Below are 20,357 nucleotides of genomic sequence, written 5' to 3' on the forward strand. Positions count from 1 at the left end.
AAAGCCAGCGAACTTCTATCAGGGAGTTCGTCACACCCTTCGGAAGTACTACACTCTAAAAAAAAAGTTTACAGCCGTTGGGTTGTATTTTGTCCCAAAACAACAATCGTCATCTGTCTTGCCCGCCTTTCCATTCTTTAACGCTGCGAGCCCGGTACTTCCTATAGTCACGAACGGCTTGCGCGTTATCAGCTTGACACAGCATTCTCGACAGGAAAGCAGCGAGCGCCGAGTTTTCGAGAGAGGAAACGGAAGCAAGGCAGATGACGATTATTGTTTGGGGACGCGATAAATTAAGCCCCAAAGGGTGTAAACTTTCTTTAGAGCGTAGGGGCCTGCTTCGCCACTGTCACAAATCTACCCAAGACTTTGGAAGCGATTCGCTGTGTGCAGGGGAATTCTACACACACCATAAGTTCCCAATTAATTTTCCTGTATGCTGCACCGGCTCCGTATACATAGCGACGTAGGCGTCCGACGGCGCGTTCCGACGGCTGGTAGGGGTGCGTACGTTGTTGCTGGCTATTTTTGATTGACAGTACATCACCGACGCTCCTGTCATACGGCCCCTTCGGGACTCGGACGCAGGCTGCATTGCTGAATGACATTTGATACGGACCACGCCACCGCCGCCGCACGAGAACCGCTGATGCGCGCTCCAGACCGGCCGTGGTTATGGGCACGTCACTAGCGCGACATACATTTGCAACATGTAGCAAGGCTCCCTTCACCTTTTGCTATGTGGCTCCGTGCGTTTCCATCGCACCTTTCCACGTTTCTCGCAGCATTGTCTCTAGTCTGTTCTGCAGTGGGCGGGTGGCCGGTTTTAACGTCTCGAAACCTCCCATGCCTCGCCATCGCACAATTTCTTTCTCTGTGATCTCATCGCGAGGTAGTCGTCAACGAGCGACGCTACGAGCGGTATTATCGAGATACATTACCGGAGTCCTTCAGTACTTTCTATAACCTGATATTACTTTCGCTGTGTCGATGCACACGGCTGACAGCGTTCCCGTCACTGTGCGATGACAGCTATCTCGCTTGGCACTGTGCCAGGAACGCTGTCGGCCGTGTGTACCCCAACGCGTCCGGTCGTCGAGTCAGCCAAACATGTTCGTAAGGGTGGACAGCGCAACCCGGACGAAGGACAAAAGGAAGTGGACGATACGAGCAGTTCCTTTTGTCCTTCGTCCGGGTTGCGTTGCCCACCCTGAGGAACATGTTCGGTCACCAAATCGCCCAGCTTGCTGTGTTGTCAGCCGAAATGTCGGCGAGAATTATAGCAGTATAACGGGTATTGTAACCCCGAAAGCGACCGCTCCAAAATCCGCTCCAGGGCAACTTGCAAATGCCGCCATGTTGGCGTTTTCAGCCAATCAGAGAGCCAACCCGTAGGCATTCATCGAGCCCTGCGAGTCAGTTAAGAACTGACAAAATAGCGAATTCGACAATATGGCGGAATTAGACGAAAGTCCATAATAGCAGCTTCTGTTCGCTGTAGGACGCGTATAGGTGCTGGACGCTTCTTTTTCCAGCTTGATGTTGATCCAGGCGGTACGCAGTTGCGGTTGTGGAAGAATAGGTAGAGTGATGTCCCAAGGAAGTGCCGCCGCTGCCACCTCACGCCTGCACACAAGACGCGCGCCAAGGAACGTCCGCGTGGCTAGGCTGCATAGGACTGCGAAAACTAACTATATCTACGGACAACCACCGAACCACACGTACGGCAACTCTCGTCACGTGCGGTTTTAAAGCGAATAAAGAAAGAGCTTTAGTTTAGGGGATGCAAGCGGCTTGCGTAACGAACTAGGGCGACGGCACTGCGCATGCGCGGACGGTTCTGCGCATGCGCAGTACCGTAGCCCCTAGTTCTTGCGTACGCAAGCCGCTTGCGTCCCCTAAACTAAATCTCTCTAATAGCTGTCCTTGGCGCCGGCCCCGTTCTGGAACACACGCGAAGGTACTCCGGACCCGCTCGGGAGGAAACTGCGATTCCAATTTCGCTGTTTGTCAGGAGTTGTGCGGCGTTACTTCCCATGAAGTCATTCCACATCAACAAACTTCGCACGTGTATTTGAAGGTCCATTGGTAATAATCGAAATATCGGGTGCTTATCGCCACTTTCGGTAGCAAGGCAGCTCCATTGTACATTGGTGTACGCATCGCGTAAACATTACGGCTTACTAATTGGGGGCACTACGACGTCAACAAATATTCATAAACTGCAAAAGAACGGCACGCGTAATCGAAGGCGTACGTTCCACGCCGAACGCACCCCGGCCCACTGTTTCATAAGCACATCCTAACGTTTGAAGCTATGTTCTACAAGATAGAAACAATTATTTACGGCGAAATGAGATTATCCGTAAAGCTTATTTTCGGAAAAACAACGTACCAATAGCTTTACTTTACGCACACTACCTATTCAGTGAGAGAATCCGGACAAATTACGACAGGCACGAACTTACGATTCCTCAGTCACTATACACATTACCAGCATGGTAGAATGCCGCTCTGTAGCGCTTTTTTAATATGGTGGTTAGGGCGGGCATTGGCCCTATGTCGGCTTTTGTCACCCCTAACCATACAACGACCGCTTAAAAGTAATTTGTATGTCTGAATGAATAAACGGACAAAGGGTGAGGGGGAAAAATTCGCGTTCTAGCGCGTGTCCTGGAGCGCACAAGGTCATGTGGTTTAGCACCGAGTGAGAGGAGGATCAATTACGTGATTTCTCACATCCCGTTACGCCTGTTAGCGGAAGTACATGAAAGCGCGACAGAGTCTTCGCATATTTGCTGGTTACGTCCCAAGTTTCAGAGTCTGAAGACAAATGCCGGAAAAGCTGGAAACGAAACGCATTGCATAAGTTTTCAGAATTGTTCACTTTGAATTTACGTCGGCAGCACCCACTAGCTCACATGAGCCGGTTAATGAGTGCACAATTGGCTCACGAAGTCGTGTGTGTGCAGTCCCTTACTTATGCTAATATGCTCATTACGTTTAGTAGCTAAACAGAACATTTGCCATTCACGTAAACATCCTATTAGAGATGTAGTAGCGCATACCGCCCCAATTTCCGCGCAACTAACCCTACATATACGGTTTCGCGCTAAATCCGTCGCGTTGGATCGGCTGCAACGGCGGATAACTGCTGGCAACTGCAGCATTCCTGCCCCTGCAGGTTATCAAGTGCTCCCTTCTCTGCAGCGCACGCACGGACACACTACGGCGTGCTTCAGGGCTGGCGAACTCCGCAACACACGAGTGCGAAAGAGGCAACATGGCGGACTATATAGGCAGGCAGCGAGCGCCGAGTCGGTGCCAGTCGGACACGAGAGCAACCCGGCTGATTCGGCTGTACATATCTTCGGCTTTTATTATTTACAAGGCAGGCATGGGGAGGAGCAGCACACACGCGCTATTGCGGTCCCGCGGTGCAATGAGGGAGCACGAGGTCGACACAGGCGGGCCGTCGACGCGGGCCCAAGAAGCAGCAGCGCGCTCAAGGGGGGTGCGGCGCAGTTCATCCCTCGCACAGGCCGGGGCCGGCGAGCAGACGACAACGGCTGCCAACCGCCGTCCGGGCAGGGCGGCGGCCATTACCAACGGTCGGTGAAAAAAACAGCAACGGGACTGCGTCGTCCCGCGAGGAGTAGGCCTAGGTGTCGGCTGCCGCTGCCGCTGCTGCGGCCGCGGCGCCCTTGCCGGTCAGCTTGTACTCGTCGCCCAAGATGGTGGCGATCTCGCCCTGCATGAAGGCCCAGGGCACCGACGAGCCGACCAGCGGACACTTCTCGCCGCTGGGGCAGTACACCTCGCTGCCGGAGGCCGCCCCCTGGCTCTTGATGCTGTCCCGGGAGCACGGAAAGCAGAACTTGTGCTGGCCCACCGACGGGCATTGCACGAAATGCGTGTCCTCCAGCCGCTCCTGGCACAGCGTGCACTTGAGCGTCGCGGCCGCGGCGGCGGCCGCCGCCGCCGCGGACTCGGACGAGGTCGCCGCCGCCGCCGAAGAAGACGAGGACGACGTGGGCGCGGAGATGGCGCCGCAGTCGGCGTCTCCCGCCGCCGTCGCGGCGTGCCGCGACGACTTCTTGTGCGCCGTCGAAGGCGGCGCGGCGGCGGGCGGCGACTGTCGCGGCGGACGCACCGACGTCGAGCTGCTTGTGGCAGAGTCCGCGGGCGCGACGCCGTTTCGCGGGGACGTCGGGGGCACCGCCTCGGCGACGGTCAGCAGCGCGGCCATGGGGCCGCCCGGCGCGCCATTCTGCTGGGCGCCGCTGTCCGGCGACTGCGCCGCGCGGCTGCTCAGCGGGGACAGCGAGCTCGCCGTCGAGCTCGGAGTGCTGCACACGCTCGGGTAACCTGCGAACGCACACACACACACAACTTTTCACTGATCGCACTAATCGATTGGCACTAATTGCACACCAAGGGTATACATACAGGCATACACTCAAGCGCGGGACGAGAATGCACGGACCCGCCGCGGTTGCTCATTGGCTGTGGTGTTGGGCTGCTGAGGTCGCGGAATCGAATCCCGGCCCCGGCAGCCGCATTTCGATGGAGGCGAAATGCGAAAACACCCGTGGTACTTAGATTTAGGTGCACGTTAAAGAACCCCAGGTGGTCGAAATTTGCGGAGCACTCCACTACGGCGTGCCTCATATATCAGGAAGTGGTTTTGGCACGTAAAACCCCACAATTTAAAGAATGCACGGCCTCCGAAGCACCGGTCTTCGCGTCGTTTCAAAATACCTCGCCGCATAGAACTACGTCATCGCATGATTAATTTCGACCGCCTGGTTTCGTTTCACTTTCATTACAATAAAAACCCCTATTAAATGGGGGCCCTACATGCGGGGTGGGTATAGGCAAGTGGATATCCACCATAAGGGTGGGTATATACGAGCGACACAGGTACGCAGTGAAGTCGTAATACGAACGTAAGTAGCATGCACGTTATACACGTATATTTAGTAATAATGGCGTTCTCTAGTCGAGCACCCAAGAAAACACGGTGCACGAGAGTTTCGAAATGCGGTCGCCGCGGTCGACAAAACGAACCCACGACCTCGTGCTCTCAATTAACAGCTCTTGGTTCAACTTTGTTCCATTTTAGATAGACGCGTTGCTTCCCCCCACCCCCTTCTTTGGGGCACAACTAACGAAGATGAAATGTGGAAAACAATCACTTATTTTGAAGTGGAAGAACCACCTCTCCCCGGGTCAAGATCTCGCGCAGTATAGTTGAAAGCCAACGTCTCTGTACTCGAGTACACGCCGCACAGATGGTCAGTCGCCAGTCGACCGGCGTCGACCAGCATATGCGCTACCGATATATTATATTATAGCACAGTTTCTTGACGTCATACTCTTCTGTCCCCCCCCCCCCCCCCCCCAAAAAAAAAAAAAAGCTGAGTTTGGGCAACCGGCGAAACGCGTTGTTTGAATCAGTGTGCGGTATTTATTTATTTTGACGTTTCAAAGTTGGTGTTTTCGCTCCAATTTTTTTTCTCGCGGCTAATGAAACCACGCGAAGTTTAGAAGCGCGGTTCGTTATCGGCACGACCCGCCGTGGTTGCTCAGTGGCTATGGTGTTGGGCTGCTGAGCACGAGGTCGCGGTATCGAATCCCGGCCACGGCGGCCGCATTTCGATGGGGGCGAAATGCGAAAACACCCGTGTACTTAGATTTAGGTGCACGTTAAAGAACCCCAGGTGGTCGAAATTTCCGGAGTCCTCCACTACGGCGTGCCTCATAATCAGAAAGTGGTTTTGGCACGTAAAACCCCATAATTTTTTTATTTTTTTTTTATCGGCACGCAAGGCAAGGCCGCCTGCCATGTGACGCTAACCCCAAGCACACTTGTCTGCCGACGCGAAACGTCCAACATACATGGCCGGTAGAGGCTGGCACACACACAAGCACTGCGGGGGATATTCCAATACTCCGCATTAATTTTAACCACCAGGGGGGCGTCTCTGCGTTTCACCTCCATCGTAATGCAGCCGCCGCAGACGAACAAAGAGGTTCGAGGGGGGGCGAATGTTCCGTGTTAGCATCATTTGCTAACTAGAAAATGTAGAAACTAGAAAACCGCGACAAATAAGGCTCAGTTACATATTGCGCAACGCTAGTATAATACGTTAGTAATCCCGCTGTACCACCGTTAGACCTCTGAATATGTCATGCTGCGATCGACTGAGCCCTTCAGGGCCCGATGCAACGCTTGGGTTTCGGTCCGAAGACCCCCCCCCCAAAACCCGAGGCCGCTTTGTTTGTCCTCGCGGTGGACGATCGAGAACCGGACGAGTTGCCTGAAACAAGCCGAAGTCGGCCAGAGCCAGGGCTCCCATTGTCTGCGGTGAGCTGAAAAACACGCCGTATCGGCGCTTTTTACTTATTTTTCCACTTCACGGCGGCGCACCAAACGCACAAGCAAAAGGCTATAGTTGCCGCTCCACCCCAATTCTCTAAAGCTCGCCTTCCGTACTCAAGAGCGGCCAACCCAAACTCACTACAAGCAGACGCATAAGCAGGTGCTTCTGTTCCAAGGGAGAACAGCGAATAAAGAAAAATCGAGAAATTACACTTTTTCGATCAATAGACTACAGTGTGAGTCACACCGGGACGCTGTAGGAGAACAATGCAGCGCGTAATACAGCGAACGGGTTACTAAGGGGCACGTCTGTGGCGATAAAAGATGATGTACACAAGTACACGTTCTGGTTCGCGATTGGAACAGCGTGACTGAAGACGAGGTCATAAAGAAAGGATCACCGCTGATGTAGGTTAGCCTTATATTTCAGGGGTATTAGGAATTTACGTGCTCGAACAAATATAGAACTAAACTTCTATAACCAATTGTCTCACGAAAACAAGAAAAAAAAAGAAAGAGAACAAAAGAACGAAAAAGGAACGTTTTCGCTTGTGTCGAGTACAAGGAGCGCGCAGCTTTCGAAGTGCGTTTGTTCACACCGGCGGGGAAATGTCCGCCAAGTGCTGCTCACGGCAACAGTGTAGCATGCAGAACCATTTTATGAGGGGCGGTGACAGGCGGGTGGGGAAACTGCGCCTGTAGCAAATGCTCCTCCCACGTCGCCTCCGCCTGTGTGAAGTGTTTGTCGACACGGATTGTCGTCTGCTTAGCGGGCGTCAAGGCTTAAACCCCATGAGAGCGATTTCGTGCGCGACAGCGACGGCTTCTAGCCGTCGCTGTCTAGCCGTCTTCTAGCCGTCGCTTCTAGCGACGGGTCGGGCCGCTTGAACAGATCGCTCGGTCTTGCAAATCTAGAATTTTTCGCTCGTCGCCCTGCAAGTGCTACGAGCGACTAGCCAACAGCGCGAAGCCGGAACTGGATGTACAGTCGCGGTCAAAAATACGCGGCCCACGGCTCCAGTCGGCGGAGCGGCCGCGAGCCGCACCGCGGCGCTCGCGTCGGCGCTGCGAGAGTTTGCGCTCTGACGACAGGTATCTCCCACGCTCTCGGGCGGATACGTAACGGACGATACGTAACGGGCGGATACGTAACGGATACGGACGATACGTAGGGAGATACCTGTCGTCAGAGCGCAAACTCTCGCAGCGCCGACGCGAGCGCCGCGGTGCGGCTCGCGGCCGCTCCGCCGACTGGAGCCGTGGGCCGCGTATTTTTGACCGCGACTGTACATCACTCAAGTACTACCGATTGTCGCACGGAACGAGCAAAAGATTGAATTTTTATACGTACGAGGATAACAACCTACTGCGAGACCTTCAGAAATATTTTACGCTGCTTTTTACAGCAAAAAACACCAAAACTCGAATTAATAAAGCATGCGTCACGCTAATTACGACGCATATTTTGCTGCCCTCATACCGGCAACACCGAGGAGACGTCGCCGTCGCTCGAAGTCGTCGCTCGCATGGGGCACGACTTGTAGGCGACGAGCGAACGCGACAGCCATCTCCATCGCGTCGCTTGTCGCTGTCGCGCGCAAGATCGCTTGCATGGGGTTTATACTTTACGGTTCGCCCCCAGGGGTGTCTCGATGCGTGTGCATCGAGGGCACCCTAATTCGCCCCCCAAGGGCGTCGCATCGACGACGACTGCTTGGGACCAGAGGGCACTGATCAACGTTATACCCCAAGTGCTTTCGTCGCCCAGGTGTTCCAAGAAGGTCGCTCGGCCCGCAGCTGCAAAACGCCGCGGTCCCACCCGCAATCTGTCGCCCGAGCGTTCCGTAGCATACATGCGTGTTCATAGACTGCGTGTTGGCGCGAGTCTGTGAAGTGATTAATTGGGGACACACTGGTGCTCCCCATCAAATTCGTCGTCCTATGTACATCTGGCACGACGAGCTTCGCATTTCCGGCGGATTATTTAGCACACTAAAAGAAAGTGATCCTAAAATAGCACGCCGTCATTGTTCAACCACACCCGGTTACACAGAGGGAAGGTCTCGGAAGAGTAGAACGTAGAGCGGTTTGGCGGGAGTAAAAGCGAAGCTGGTGAATGGTAGCAAGGCTTTGTTTAATATACACGCAGACAACTTTCTGTGGTAATGAAAAAGAATGCGAAGGAGGCGCACAACCGTGAGCGCTTCTGAATATAGTCCCACATTCTCGACCGCGTTGGGTTAAGCTGCGGAAAAGAAAATACAAACAGTTTGTTTACAACAGCAAAATCAGGCGAAACACACACAACTAAGCGTTAAAATTTTACTTTTCTTTTCCTTCCGCGTATGGACAAATGCGAAACCGTCGATTCAGCAGCATCTGTTACAAGAAACCGAAAGCACTGTTACGGTGGCTAGCCCTGTCAAACGCTGCCAGACTACTACGTGCAGTGGCTGCGCCCCCGTAGCTTTCCCTTCCCACAGGAAGTTGACCGTGAATGTAGTCTGCGGTCGCGAGTATTTTCGGCTGGAAAACCCTGTACTCATGCATGCGCGGAATATATTTCTTAAAGTGGTCGATTTACGCAGCGTGTGAAGAGAGAAGGGAAAAAGAAGAAAAGGAAGAGACTTCCGGCGGCACTAGTTTTGACGACGACTTCTAACACAGCAAGGTGCCTTGACCGGGATTGTCTGCCACATCGATTCCCGAGCGCAATCATGTAAACGACTGGCGTCGCGTGATGAGAACTACAAAGAGTATCGACCGACCGCTAATCCATGACCTCGAGTTGCATACAAACATTCTCTTTTTTTTTTTTTTTTTTGAGCGAAGGAAATTGTCAGGTCGGGCTGCGAAAGTGAGCTAAACTTGCATAGCATGATACTACCGAAGTCCCCGGCACATAAACCAAATAAACGCGTGGCGCTCGAACATGCGGATCGTACGCATGACGATTGAAGGTCAGCGACGGCGTAAGCGACAGTGAGATGACGAGACTGGAATGACCTTGACAGCATGACGACGTGGGTATACGACCACGAAGGCGTGATTCAACTATGTGACGACGATACAACGAAGGCGATACCATGACTACGACAGCATGATCTATGACGGTACGACCACGAAGGTATGCTGACGATTGCATAATCATGGCGGCGCGACGACAGCGGCGGAATGATGAATAAATGACAACGCAACAACGACAGAGTGAATACGGCGGAGCTATGATGCCGACGCGACAACGAAGGAACGATCACAATGGAATGTCGTCGATGAAATGACGACGACGGCGTGTTAGTACTGGAGCTCACGTCCGCGCTTACAATGAGCTAGATTTCGCTAAGGAACAGCAACGGATTACGTACTTGCATCACCTGCCGCCACCAGTAAAGCCTTGTGCCGTTGAATGATGCAAGAAAGCAGCCGGCACTCGCAAAGTGGGGACCAGTCAACAAGCACCCGCCTACACTTTACCTTGTCGTTCTGCAACAAAGTGTAAGGGTGAGTCGACGAGAACGGCCACATCGAAGCAATATGACGACGGGGCAGTAAGCAAACGATGAGCTTTTTTTGACCTTTCACGTCAACGGCTCGCTTTATCACTAGCGGAACCTGCAGCACGCAATCATGAGCTTGAGTCCCAATACCTGAAGGGACGATTTACAAGTTCCACGTCTCTCAGCCTGCGTTTCTGCGCCGCTCTCCACCATGGCCTCCGAGATCTGGCGTGCTCGGAGGCCATGCTGTCCGCGAGAGACCCGTCACACACGGCAATACAGCTGCGAATCGCGTTCGATTTCGCGCATGCTTGTCGCCGACGGATGAAGCAAAATGCCGCACATATGGCAAGCAGAAACAAAAGTAAATATTGCGAATCAGTCGAGAAGCCTGGCGGTAGGGCGGGGCGCCCTACCGCTCATAGAGTTTTATGCAATAATTACTAGAGAGAACTCGGGCACTAGTGTCTACGGAAGCCGCAATGGTAGCGGTCATAGAGTTTCCTACAAAAATTTTTGTAGGAAACTATGGTAGCAGTTGACCCAGCATGGGAATTATGGGAAGTACATGGATTTGTCTGAACTTCGTTCTGGCTTCAAACGGCTTCGTGACGTTGTAAACTCGTCATTTTCAACAAAGCACGGCGTTCTAAATACACATTATTAAAATTGCCCGACGGCAGGATTCGAGCACAGTACCTCTAGAACAGGCGCCCGATATTGCAACCATTACGCCACGGACGCATGCATCGACAAGCGACGCCCTTATGAATTTATCGCGGGCAAGCTAGTGCCTTCAGACGAGTGGCGCGTTTCGATTTGGCTACTCGACAAGCTGCACCGTTGCAATCAGTAGCAAGTGTGCGTGTTCGCAGCGTCTTCTGCACTTAGAGTAGTATAGATTGCTCTGAAATGTACGACAATGAAGGCATTGTCAAGCGCCATGAACAAATCCACAAGAACGTCTGAATCCACAAGCACGAAGCTCAGGCAAATCCATGTGCTTCCCATCATTCCCATGGCGGCTCAACGATTGCAGCGCCAGAGTTCCCTCAGAAACTCTGCTGCCGCTTAACCTGCTTACCAAATAGCATACTCGCAGACGTGGTATTAAACTAACGGCGAATTCAGCAAATCGCACCGGTGCGTCCCAACGCGCCGTTTCATCCAATCATCGTCGCCCCAGTGCACAAACCTCTGTGCAAAACTTGCGCGGAGATCAGCCAGCGGTTTAGCAGCCACCCCGGTCAACATAGCAGAGCTCATCTAGGAGACGCAACTGAACGTAAGGCTCACTACCGCGCGTACTGTACGTTCTTTGGCTGGTCGTTGCAATGCCCAACAAAACCGCTGCACGCTGGCACAATGCAATAATTAGTAGTATGTTGCCATCGCGCCGCCTCAGAGAGTGCGCCCACCACAGTGCCAGTCTCGGAGGCCACACATTTTCCCGTGCTCGCTCTGGCTGAACGCCGCGCTGCTCCGTGTTTGGTTCAGCAACGCAGTGCTGCCGCGACTCCTTGCTTTCCGTATACAACTCGGCGAGAGGTGCGACGTGAAGCTCACTGAGGAAACGCAGTGCGTAAATAAACCACCACATTTCTAGCGAAAGGCAAATTTGCGCCGTAATAAGCATGTGCCAACTACTCCAGCAACAAGTAGTGACACGAAATGTACGTTACATATACGCATACGTTGTAATAATCAATGGAAGGGTATCTAAAGAAAAACGAAGCAGTAGTTCGAGATATTCATGCGAGATTTTAGATATTTGAGATGTGCATTTTCATTATTTAGGTAAAAAAAAAAGTGCGCGCTTATTTTCACTCTGCAAAACAGAACCACTCAGTACATGCTGCGGTATACAAGTATTTTTTTTTCTTTTAAGTTTTTTTTCTCAGCAACCTTGGCTGGGAAGTGCAAACATCGACGATCGTGCACCGCATAATTCACAAGTGCACGTCACCGATGGCGTTCGAGGTAGCGCAGTCCACCTATATCTGCTAGAGTTACATGTATATGCTACCTGTGGTAGCATATACAGTAACAGTAATCTCTGCTAGTGTCCCTGAGACATCGAGCGCTTCGTTTTCGCCACAAGATACTGCGAGACGATCCCCTCGCGATGCAGTTCGCAAACGGTCTTGCGTGCAGACGGCCTAGGCGTGTTTTTTTTTTTTCCCGCTAATACCAGCCAAGAAACAAGCTACACCTTCATTGCCAAGCTATTCACGCGCACAGCGCCGAGACGCGTACACGAGGCAGGAAACGGCAGCAGAGAACGAGGAATGTCCATTCGGAATAGCAATTTCGGCGGCAAAAACTTGCGGCGACAAAAGCGAAGCGGTCGAGCTGCGGCGGCGGCAGCGGCACGGGGCAACCGGCTACCGTCCTTGCACAACACCGGAATCTTTATTCATTTATACATTTCTTTTTTTTTTTTCCGCTCGAGAGATTGAGAGGAGATGCCACAAGGCAGCCAGGCCGTTCAGCCGAGCGCAACCGCTGCTGGCGTGACGGCGCGGATGCGCGTTCGACGTCACCCTCCAGGCCTGCCCTGACTGCAGAACGCAGGGAAGGAGGGCGGCGTTCACTCAATCGACGCCCAACGGACGAGAGAAGCAAAGAAAACGAGAGGGAGCGAGTCGAGCCGGCGTGATGTCGAGCGCGAGCAGTGACGTAAGCGCGGCGGAAAACAAAGACGAAAAGAGACAACGCGGTCGGTAACTTGCCGTCGGCGCGCTCCTCTCCCAAACCGGCGCTCTCTCGCACCACTCGTAAGGCAGGCCAAGCAAGCAATGATCGCTTATGTTTATCTCCCGCCGCGTCGACGTTATTTTGCGTCGGCCGACCAAGCACTGTGTGGCTAGCGTGATCTTATCTAGTGCTCTCGCCGGCAACGGGCGAGCTGGATAATCGCGCCGTATCGGTGCAAAAATAAACCCCCGTGCCGGAGACCCATCACGGGCCTATCGTACACACGGCAAACAAGCCTCCCTGCGGCGCTGGTTCCTCAAACGGACAGCAGACGACAGCCGAGAGCGCGCAAGACTCGGGGCACGTCACGTTCGCCCTGTCCTCGGGTACCCTGCCATCGCACGCTCCTACGGTCGCTGCGTGCCCGATCGATACGGGCACCACCCTTCGTTGCGGCCAGCTGCCGTCTCCCCCTACGCGTCTCCGGCGGCTTGGGACCGGTCCCCGCCGCTCGCGCGCTACGCCGGAACGGCTACGTCACCAGCGCGCTGTCGCCCATGACGTAAGCGAGCCCGGCGATCCGCCACCTAGGACTTCGTAGGCCGAGGGTGGGGGGGAAGGGGGCGGAAAAGAAATGCACGCGCCGCTCTAGGGGAGAGCGATGGCGCCAGCGCTTTTCAAACACTCACCTGGCGCATTCTTGAGCGACGTAGCCGTGTCGAAGGAGTACACTCGTCCGACCATTTCTTTCTTGTAGCGCACGTCGAAGGGCACCCCCATGACGGCGGTGGGCAGCGACTCGCCGCGCGTGAGCGGGGGACGCGGCGGCACCGCTTCGTCGAGCGCTTGCAGCGCGGCGGCGCGCTTGGACGGTTCAAGAGGCTCGTCGTCGTCCCGTTCGCGCTTACACGGTACGCCTGAAGCCTGGGCAGCCCGGGGGTCGGCGCGCATTCGTTGGCTGTATTCGAGCATGGCGTTGCGTCGCTCGAAGCGGTCCATCACGGGTGCCATGGGCGCCGGAGCGCCCGGCGCTGCAGCGCGGTGCTGCTGCGGCGGCGGCACCACTTCGGGCGGCGCTCCGTTCAGTCCTTTGTAGAGGGGCCGCGCTACGGCCTCGGGAAATCCGTGTGCCCGCTTCATCTGGCGCGCAGTCTCCAGTACGACCTCGATCCGGTCAGCGCCTTCGTAGTTGACGCAGCCGCGGCACACGGGCTCGGAGAAATCGTGCAGCATGGCCCACGGCATGCGAGGCAGGTCGCACAGGTAGCAGTGCTGGCGGTGACCCCGAGACATGAGCGCCGACATCTTGACCATGGGCTTGTCCACGTTTCTCGGGGGCACGGCAGACGACCAATGGTCGCCCCCAAACACAGTCTCTGTTAAACAGCGGTCAAGCGGCGGCGGACGCCTCGAGCAGCAAAACAAACCGGCGCAGCAAAATGGTGCCCGCTCGCAAAGCTCGAGGGGCGCGCTCTGCGCATGCGCTGACCCGGTCGCGAGCACAACGAGGAAAGGCGGCACGCACGCTGACTGCCGCTCACGTCATCGCTTCAGCTGAGACGACGTCACCCGCGTACCAACCGGCGCATCGTCGGGCGGCGCCTGCCAAGCGCTCGCCAACGTGGACTCTCCCTTCCCGCTATCCACGTGCCTGACCTAGGCCGCGGGCTGCGCGCATTCCGGCATCTCGAGGGGACGTCGGCCGGCTCCGTGCGGCGGCGTGCAGCCCGATATAGCTAGCGTCTGCCATGTCCGAAATCGTGCGCCCTCGTGCGCGCTGCTTTTCGCTTTATCGTTATCGTTAGGAAGAGTGGACGCGAGTGTTGTCGCGCTCCACTAGCGAATGACTGCTCTGTTGTGCCGAGACAACCAGCATTTGCACAGCACTGGGTAGTCGTCGCGCGCTGGTGCTTCTTCCTGTTCCCTAAGGTCGCTGCTTATGCGCTTGCTTTGTTTTGCTTTGTGCGCAATGTGCCGCTGTTCTAGCCGGGCACCTTGCCAAGCCCTGACGTACGCCGTGTGCTTCCGCGGGCGTATCCCGCTCGTAGGAGCGAAGGCGGCCGCTTTTAGTTTACGTCCTTTTCGGAACTCTTTCCCGGTCGTGGCCTTTGATCTCGACTCGTACGAGTCGGCGCAGCAGCAGTCGCTCGTGTGGGCGCGCTGCAGCGGCGGCGGCGCTGGGTACCTCGGCGCAGCGCAACTGCTAGTTGATGCGCGCTTGGAGTCGATACCCGTTTACCTCGCTCCACTCGCCTCACGCTTTTCTTTCTTTCTCTTTTAAAACTCTTATCCTGTTCTTAGTCTTGCTGCAGGCGCAAGCGTTTCATACATTACAGTTCTCTCGACCTCGGAAGTTCTGGCTGTGCCTGGCCGAGTTCACTCTTTGGCATATGACCAATACGGGCCTAGTGGAGGCGACATTGGTAACCCAGAGCCACGCGTCTTGTCTACGCAGGATGTATACGTACGAGGCAAATCGCGAGGGGTCGAGTAACTCGGGTGCAAGCTATGGTCATATGTGTGCACGAGGGCCACACGTTTAATATGTGGAAAATGAACGTTCGTTCTCTGTCCTACTGCAACACTCGCTTCTTCACCTTCACATATATCTGCGCTTTCCTTAAAAGTTGCCCGCCAGAGTATTGCCACTATGTTGATGCATATCGGTGACAGCACCTACGCATGCATCGAAAAATAAATCAACAGCGGATTACTTAATGATTTACAATCTTCGCTATATCGATCAGGTAATGCAGTCAATGGGCTATTCAGTTGCGCCGTCCTTCGTTTTTGTATCTCTGTGGTGTCATTTGCATGGCACCTGTAGTAAGGCCGCACGATTGTTTTGTGTACGTCCTAAGTGTAGCGTGTCACCCACGTGCTTGTCTAGGGAAAGGGTGTTCACTGCCCTACACGTCCGAGGGGCAACCGTTCGTGTTTTATTAAGGGGTCAGAAGGCCGGCGCATCCGGAGAACGTCGTCTTGTAGACAATAAATTCGGATGCCATGGACGGTCATAATTCTCCCACGCGAACAAACTTTGAGAGGCGCTGCGGTACGCGGCGTTGAAGCTCCGGCTTCCGAGACATTTGTGAGGTAGAGACGCCACCGAGGTTTGAGATGGCCTAGCAATAAATTGTGCCGGACTGGCGCGTTTTGCTGAGGCCATCACTGACTACATGGAAATAGGGGAGGGGAACGGAGTTTTAGGAAGAAGGAAAACAGTTCTGTTTTCCAATGTGTTTACATTTAAGAGTGAGACCATGCCTTTGGGTAATGGCTTAACAAACTTTTAACTCTCATTGGCAACCGCATGTGTAGGACAGGCCAAACGCTCTTTTTCTTTGTTTGAGCTATAATAATCTGGACGATATGCTGTTCCTCAGACTGGGCTGAAAGCAGGACTGCTGATAGATCAGTGAGGCTCCGTACCATGAACGTTAAAATGAATCTGGGCTCTAACAGTCACTGAGAGAGTCGAAGAGTGAGACTGCTTTTCAATCGTTCAAGTTGTAATGCATTTGTTTTATCTGCCATGTATATAAAAAACTTTACATGTAAATATTTCTTGTCCATCTCATCTCCATCGCTTCCTGTCTGCAATTGATCAACATTGCTGAATTTATCCTTGAAACTTCACGTTCCAACGGAGAAGCCAGAAGGCCGACCGACGAACAAAATTTTACTGCACCGATATGGCCAATATCACGCAGTGTTGGTTAGTTGAGTTAGGGTCCTAACGGTGCTGCCTACAGAAACTACGCAGAGAATACATCCTGGCAGAAATATCTGAATTATACTAATGTCCCTGTGGATGCTCCTGTAAGCTCCCCTGCGGAGAGCATACAGACACCACCACCCTCTACCGAAGGGGCTCTCCAGAGAGCCGCAAGTCATCTTAAACAAGTGTCGAACAGGTTGCGCCATGACAGACGACACAATCGTCTGATTGTAGCGGCGAAGGCAACGCAGCGACTCCGACCGACCGCACTGATATCCGAAAGTGACATGCTACGATTGCGCGATAGTGATATCGATATCCAAGTACAGGAGAAACAGCGCTGGCAACAGGGATGTGATCCAACAACGTTTGAACAACAACGTTTGAACAACGATCTCCGGTCGCACCCCTGGTGGGTTTCTTTGAGGAACGCAAATGACTGACACGCACACACACACACACAAAAAAAAAAAAAAAAGGCGGGAAGGAAAAATAGCCCACGTCACACAAAAAAAGAGATATAAAGAAAACGCAGCTGAAGCAGCGAGTCACCAGATACCCCAGAATGAGGAAAACAAAAACAGCCTCGAAGTCCTGTTGTCTGCGCTGTTTGTTCAGAATGTGGATAACGTTCAACCAGCTAGCCAAAATCAGTGCCCTCGTTCTGTCGATAGCGTTGCGATAGTTTGCTATCGAGCGTGCAACCGATAGTCTTTCAATCCTTGGCTAGTAATATTACTAGAAGTTTCGCGATAACTGACCATATATGTAACACTAAGTTGGGAACAAGGGAATGTCACTAAGTTTATGTTTTGCAGTGTTTTCTTGTTACGTCGCGTGATCTTAAATAGCTGATAGCGCGTTATCGATAGTGGCTAAACTATCGATAGCCCTCTCGATAGTTTGGCATCACTACTACGCCGTTGGTGCCTCTAGAAAATGGGTAGCTGGCCTACGCTACCACGCTGCAGTCGCTACGTCACAGCCAACGTTACACCCTACGTCACCCCCAACGTCACACCCTACGTCACACGGAGGGTAAGCGGGCCTACGCCGTCTTCCGTACGTTCACGACGAGAGTTAAATGACTGCTTGGTTAGGATTTGCTACAGGACGATAGTTAGAAGGAAAACAGGGGTCTATATACATCAGGAGACATTAGTTTAAACATATTTACAGGTTAAGGCACGCTCATTTACAGGATTAGCGAGCACAGTATGTACATGTTGCATCGTAGCACGCGGCTGCATCTTTCGCGGAGCACAAGCTATGTGTATATGATGTGAGGACACACGTGTATAGCAGGCAAGATGGCTTCTTAGGTATCACTCGTATTCACCGCATCACCACGCTAGGGAAATAGCCAAACAGAAGCAGGTGATTTCTTAATCGTCCAATGCGCGGCTGTCTGCAGAGGTCGCAAAACTCCGCATCCGAGGAGGAGAGGGTCCACAGAAAGCACATGACGACCCTGGCAATGCACGCCAAACATCGTTTCATCGATGACAAGAAAGAGGTCAACGACACAAGCTCGCACGAAGGAACACCCCTCCGCAAAATGTCCAACCACTGATTAACTGGATGAATGTGTGTTCGCACGAAACACAACACGTGGTGATGTCAATTAGCAGCCTTTGCATGCTCTATTCCCTTTACCAAATAGGCCTCGCGAGGCATCAGTTAGATATATTATTCTCTTTCTCTCTCTTGGCAAGAAAAGCGTGTGTGAAACAATGGGCGCGCAAGAAGCGCAGGCATCGTTCTGGCGGTTGTCACACACAGTATACTTTCCTTACGTCCATCAGCACTGCACGTTGGCAGTAGCAACGTGCAATTATTCATTGGTCTGTGGCCGCTAAAAGGCCAACGACGTATAGTCACCTGGCCTGCTTGAACTATTCGAGTTTTACTGCACCTGTCGTAGTCTAGCCAGTATGTCTATCTCTATTTAATATTATTTTTCATCATTAAAACATTTGTCTCTCTCTCTCTCTCTCTGTCTCTCTCTATATATATATATATATATATATATATACACACGAGAAGAAAGGGGTTAACCGAGGGGCCCGATCATGATATATATATATATATATATATATATATGCGTGTGTGTGTGTGTGTGTGTGTGTGTGTGTGTGTGTGTGTGTGTGTGTGTGTGTGTGTGTGTGTGTGTGTGTGTGTGTGTGTGTGTGTGCAATATCGATGGGTGGGAAGGGGGGGCAGAAAAGAGATAGAGCCGAGACCCTTGTAGGAATAGGTAACCCTACGATACTACCCACCATTGCCATCACGGTGGCTCTGCGATCGCAGTCCCAAAGTTCCCTCTAGTAGTAGGGCACTCTATACGGACCCGTTCGCGAAAGGTCTGCACTTTGTCCGCTCACATGGGTCGCGACAATGAGCGCTCCTGGGATTACACCTAGAAACACTTGTGGTCTGTGAAAAAAGAAAAAAGAAAGAAAGAAAAGGAGTGCAATTGCGCCCATCGACCTCCAGATTCATTAAGTGCGAGTGAAGGAAAAAAAAGAACCCGAGATCGCGCTCTTTGTAGCAAAACAGAGGCTGTAGTTGGGTCACACTCGCCGCACGGGCAGACTGACTGACGTACTTTTACGTCGCGTTTGGCGAGCAGGTCGCGCCGCTATGTTGCCCGTTTTCTCTCTTCGGTGCGCGCGCTTTACAATCGCGCAGACGGCTCGCGTGAATCGAAACACCTGCGGCAGCGGCGGCGTGCGCTGAGTCACCGCAGCAGCACGGCTCTCGCTCGAGACGGTGGCTGCGGACCCGAGCTGGAGCCCCCCCTTGGCGAAAACAAACGCGTGCGGATACGCCGTGGCGGCGCGCGCATTTAACCCTGCAGTTGCCACGAGACGCGACAATACGGGGCTCCATGGAATGCGAGCTGCATTTGACGCGATCGCATTCCTTGCCTCGTTCTTGGCGCTTTCCGCTAGGTATATATACTCCTGTCTCTCCTCGCTTTAATAATAATAATAATAAAAAAGAAAGTAACGTGTAACCAACAACAGCAATAATAAATTGAACCTCTGCCGTGGAGCACAGAAGCCCGGTACTCTAACCACTGGGCCACGATCGCTTTTTAAGGCGAAAGCCTCATTATACGCCCGGTGGTCTGGAAAACGCGGTGTGCGGTACAGAAAGTCATGCGAGCTCATCTTGCGCAGACACGCAGTTGGGGATGGATGCTCGCGGGTGTTGCTACCGTAGGTGCGGGGGGAAAGCAGAGACAGAAGATGTACGCGTTTTTGTTGCGGTTGTTTGACCGAGCGAGACCGAGCCCTTAAAAAAATGTCGGTGCCCTTCCACGCTGTGAAGAAGGATGACCAGCGAAGCTGTGTATGTGGAACCCTGAATGGCGAACTGCACCTCCGCCGCGGGTCGGGCTGGTATTGCACTATTTTCGGAATCGGCCCACGTAAGGGAGCACTTAACACCTGCTTCACCTCCGCCGCGGTTCGGGCTAGTATTGCACTAACTTCGGCATCGGCCCACGTATGGGGAGTGCTTAACGCCTGCTTCACCTCCGCCACGGGTCGGCCCGGCATTGCACTAGCTTCAGGCCGACCCGCCGCGGAGGTGAAACTCATACTTTGCTTTTCGTTTGAGAGCTTTGACTGTCGTCAGCTTTCGTTGCCATTCCATGTTCACAGAGCGGAACGGTTGTCAATTTTCTCACTCCTTTTGGATGGCGGTAGTTATCGGCATCTCTTGGGGTGAGGAGGCCAGTTTTCTCATAGATTCGGTGCCCGCGCGATTAACTCGAAGTTGAGTTCGGTTGTCACCATCTATTGCAGCAGGCAGGGCGTAGTTTATTGTTTTAATTATAATATTTTATTTATAATGCCCAACATAATTTTTATGTCACCATCTATTAAACGATCACGTGCGTCGCTGTTGCTTCGTTAGTTCAACCTTCCTTGAAGGTTGAACTTCAGGAAAGGGATTTGGTTCATAGTCAGCTGGTCTGTATGCCAGTGGAACGAGTTGTGGCCGGAGAAAATGCCAGCTGCGTTTAACTTTTCCTTTATTATTTCCT

At 53.1% G+C, this 20,357-nt stretch overlaps 1 protein-coding gene across 1 annotated transcript; it reads right to left on the minus strand.

The window, feature by feature from the left end:
• Positions 1-3,353: 3,353 nt before the first annotated feature.
• On the minus strand, positions 3,354-14,271 carry Pits (Protein interacting with Ttk69 and Sin3A). Its single transcript, XM_050180642.2, has 2 exons — positions 13,269-14,271; positions 3,354-4,368 (listed from the first exon to the last, which is right to left on the minus strand). Exons 1-2 carry the CDS (start codon positions 13,891-13,893, stop codon positions 3,662-3,664), a joined length of 1,332 nt encoding a protein of 443 aa, XP_050036599.1. The 5' UTR covers positions 13,894-14,271; the 3' UTR covers positions 3,354-3,661.
• Positions 14,272-20,357: the final 6,086 nt, after the last annotated feature.

The sequence above is a fragment of the Dermacentor andersoni genome, chromosome 7, assembly GCF_023375885.2.
Source record: "Dermacentor andersoni chromosome 7, qqDerAnde1_hic_scaffold, whole genome shotgun sequence".
Lineage (NCBI taxonomy): Eukaryota > Metazoa > Arthropoda > Arachnida > Ixodida > Ixodidae > Dermacentor > Dermacentor andersoni.

Coding starts and splice junctions, on each gene's coding strand:
- Pits (XM_050180642.2), bottom strand. CDS start 13,893: ATGGTCAAGATGTCGGCGCTCATGTCTCGGGGTCACCGCCAGCACTGC. Junction 4,369..13,268: donor GTCGCTCAAGAATGCGCCAG/GTGAGTGTTTGA, acceptor GTGCGTTCGCAG/GTTACCCGAGCGTGTGCAGC.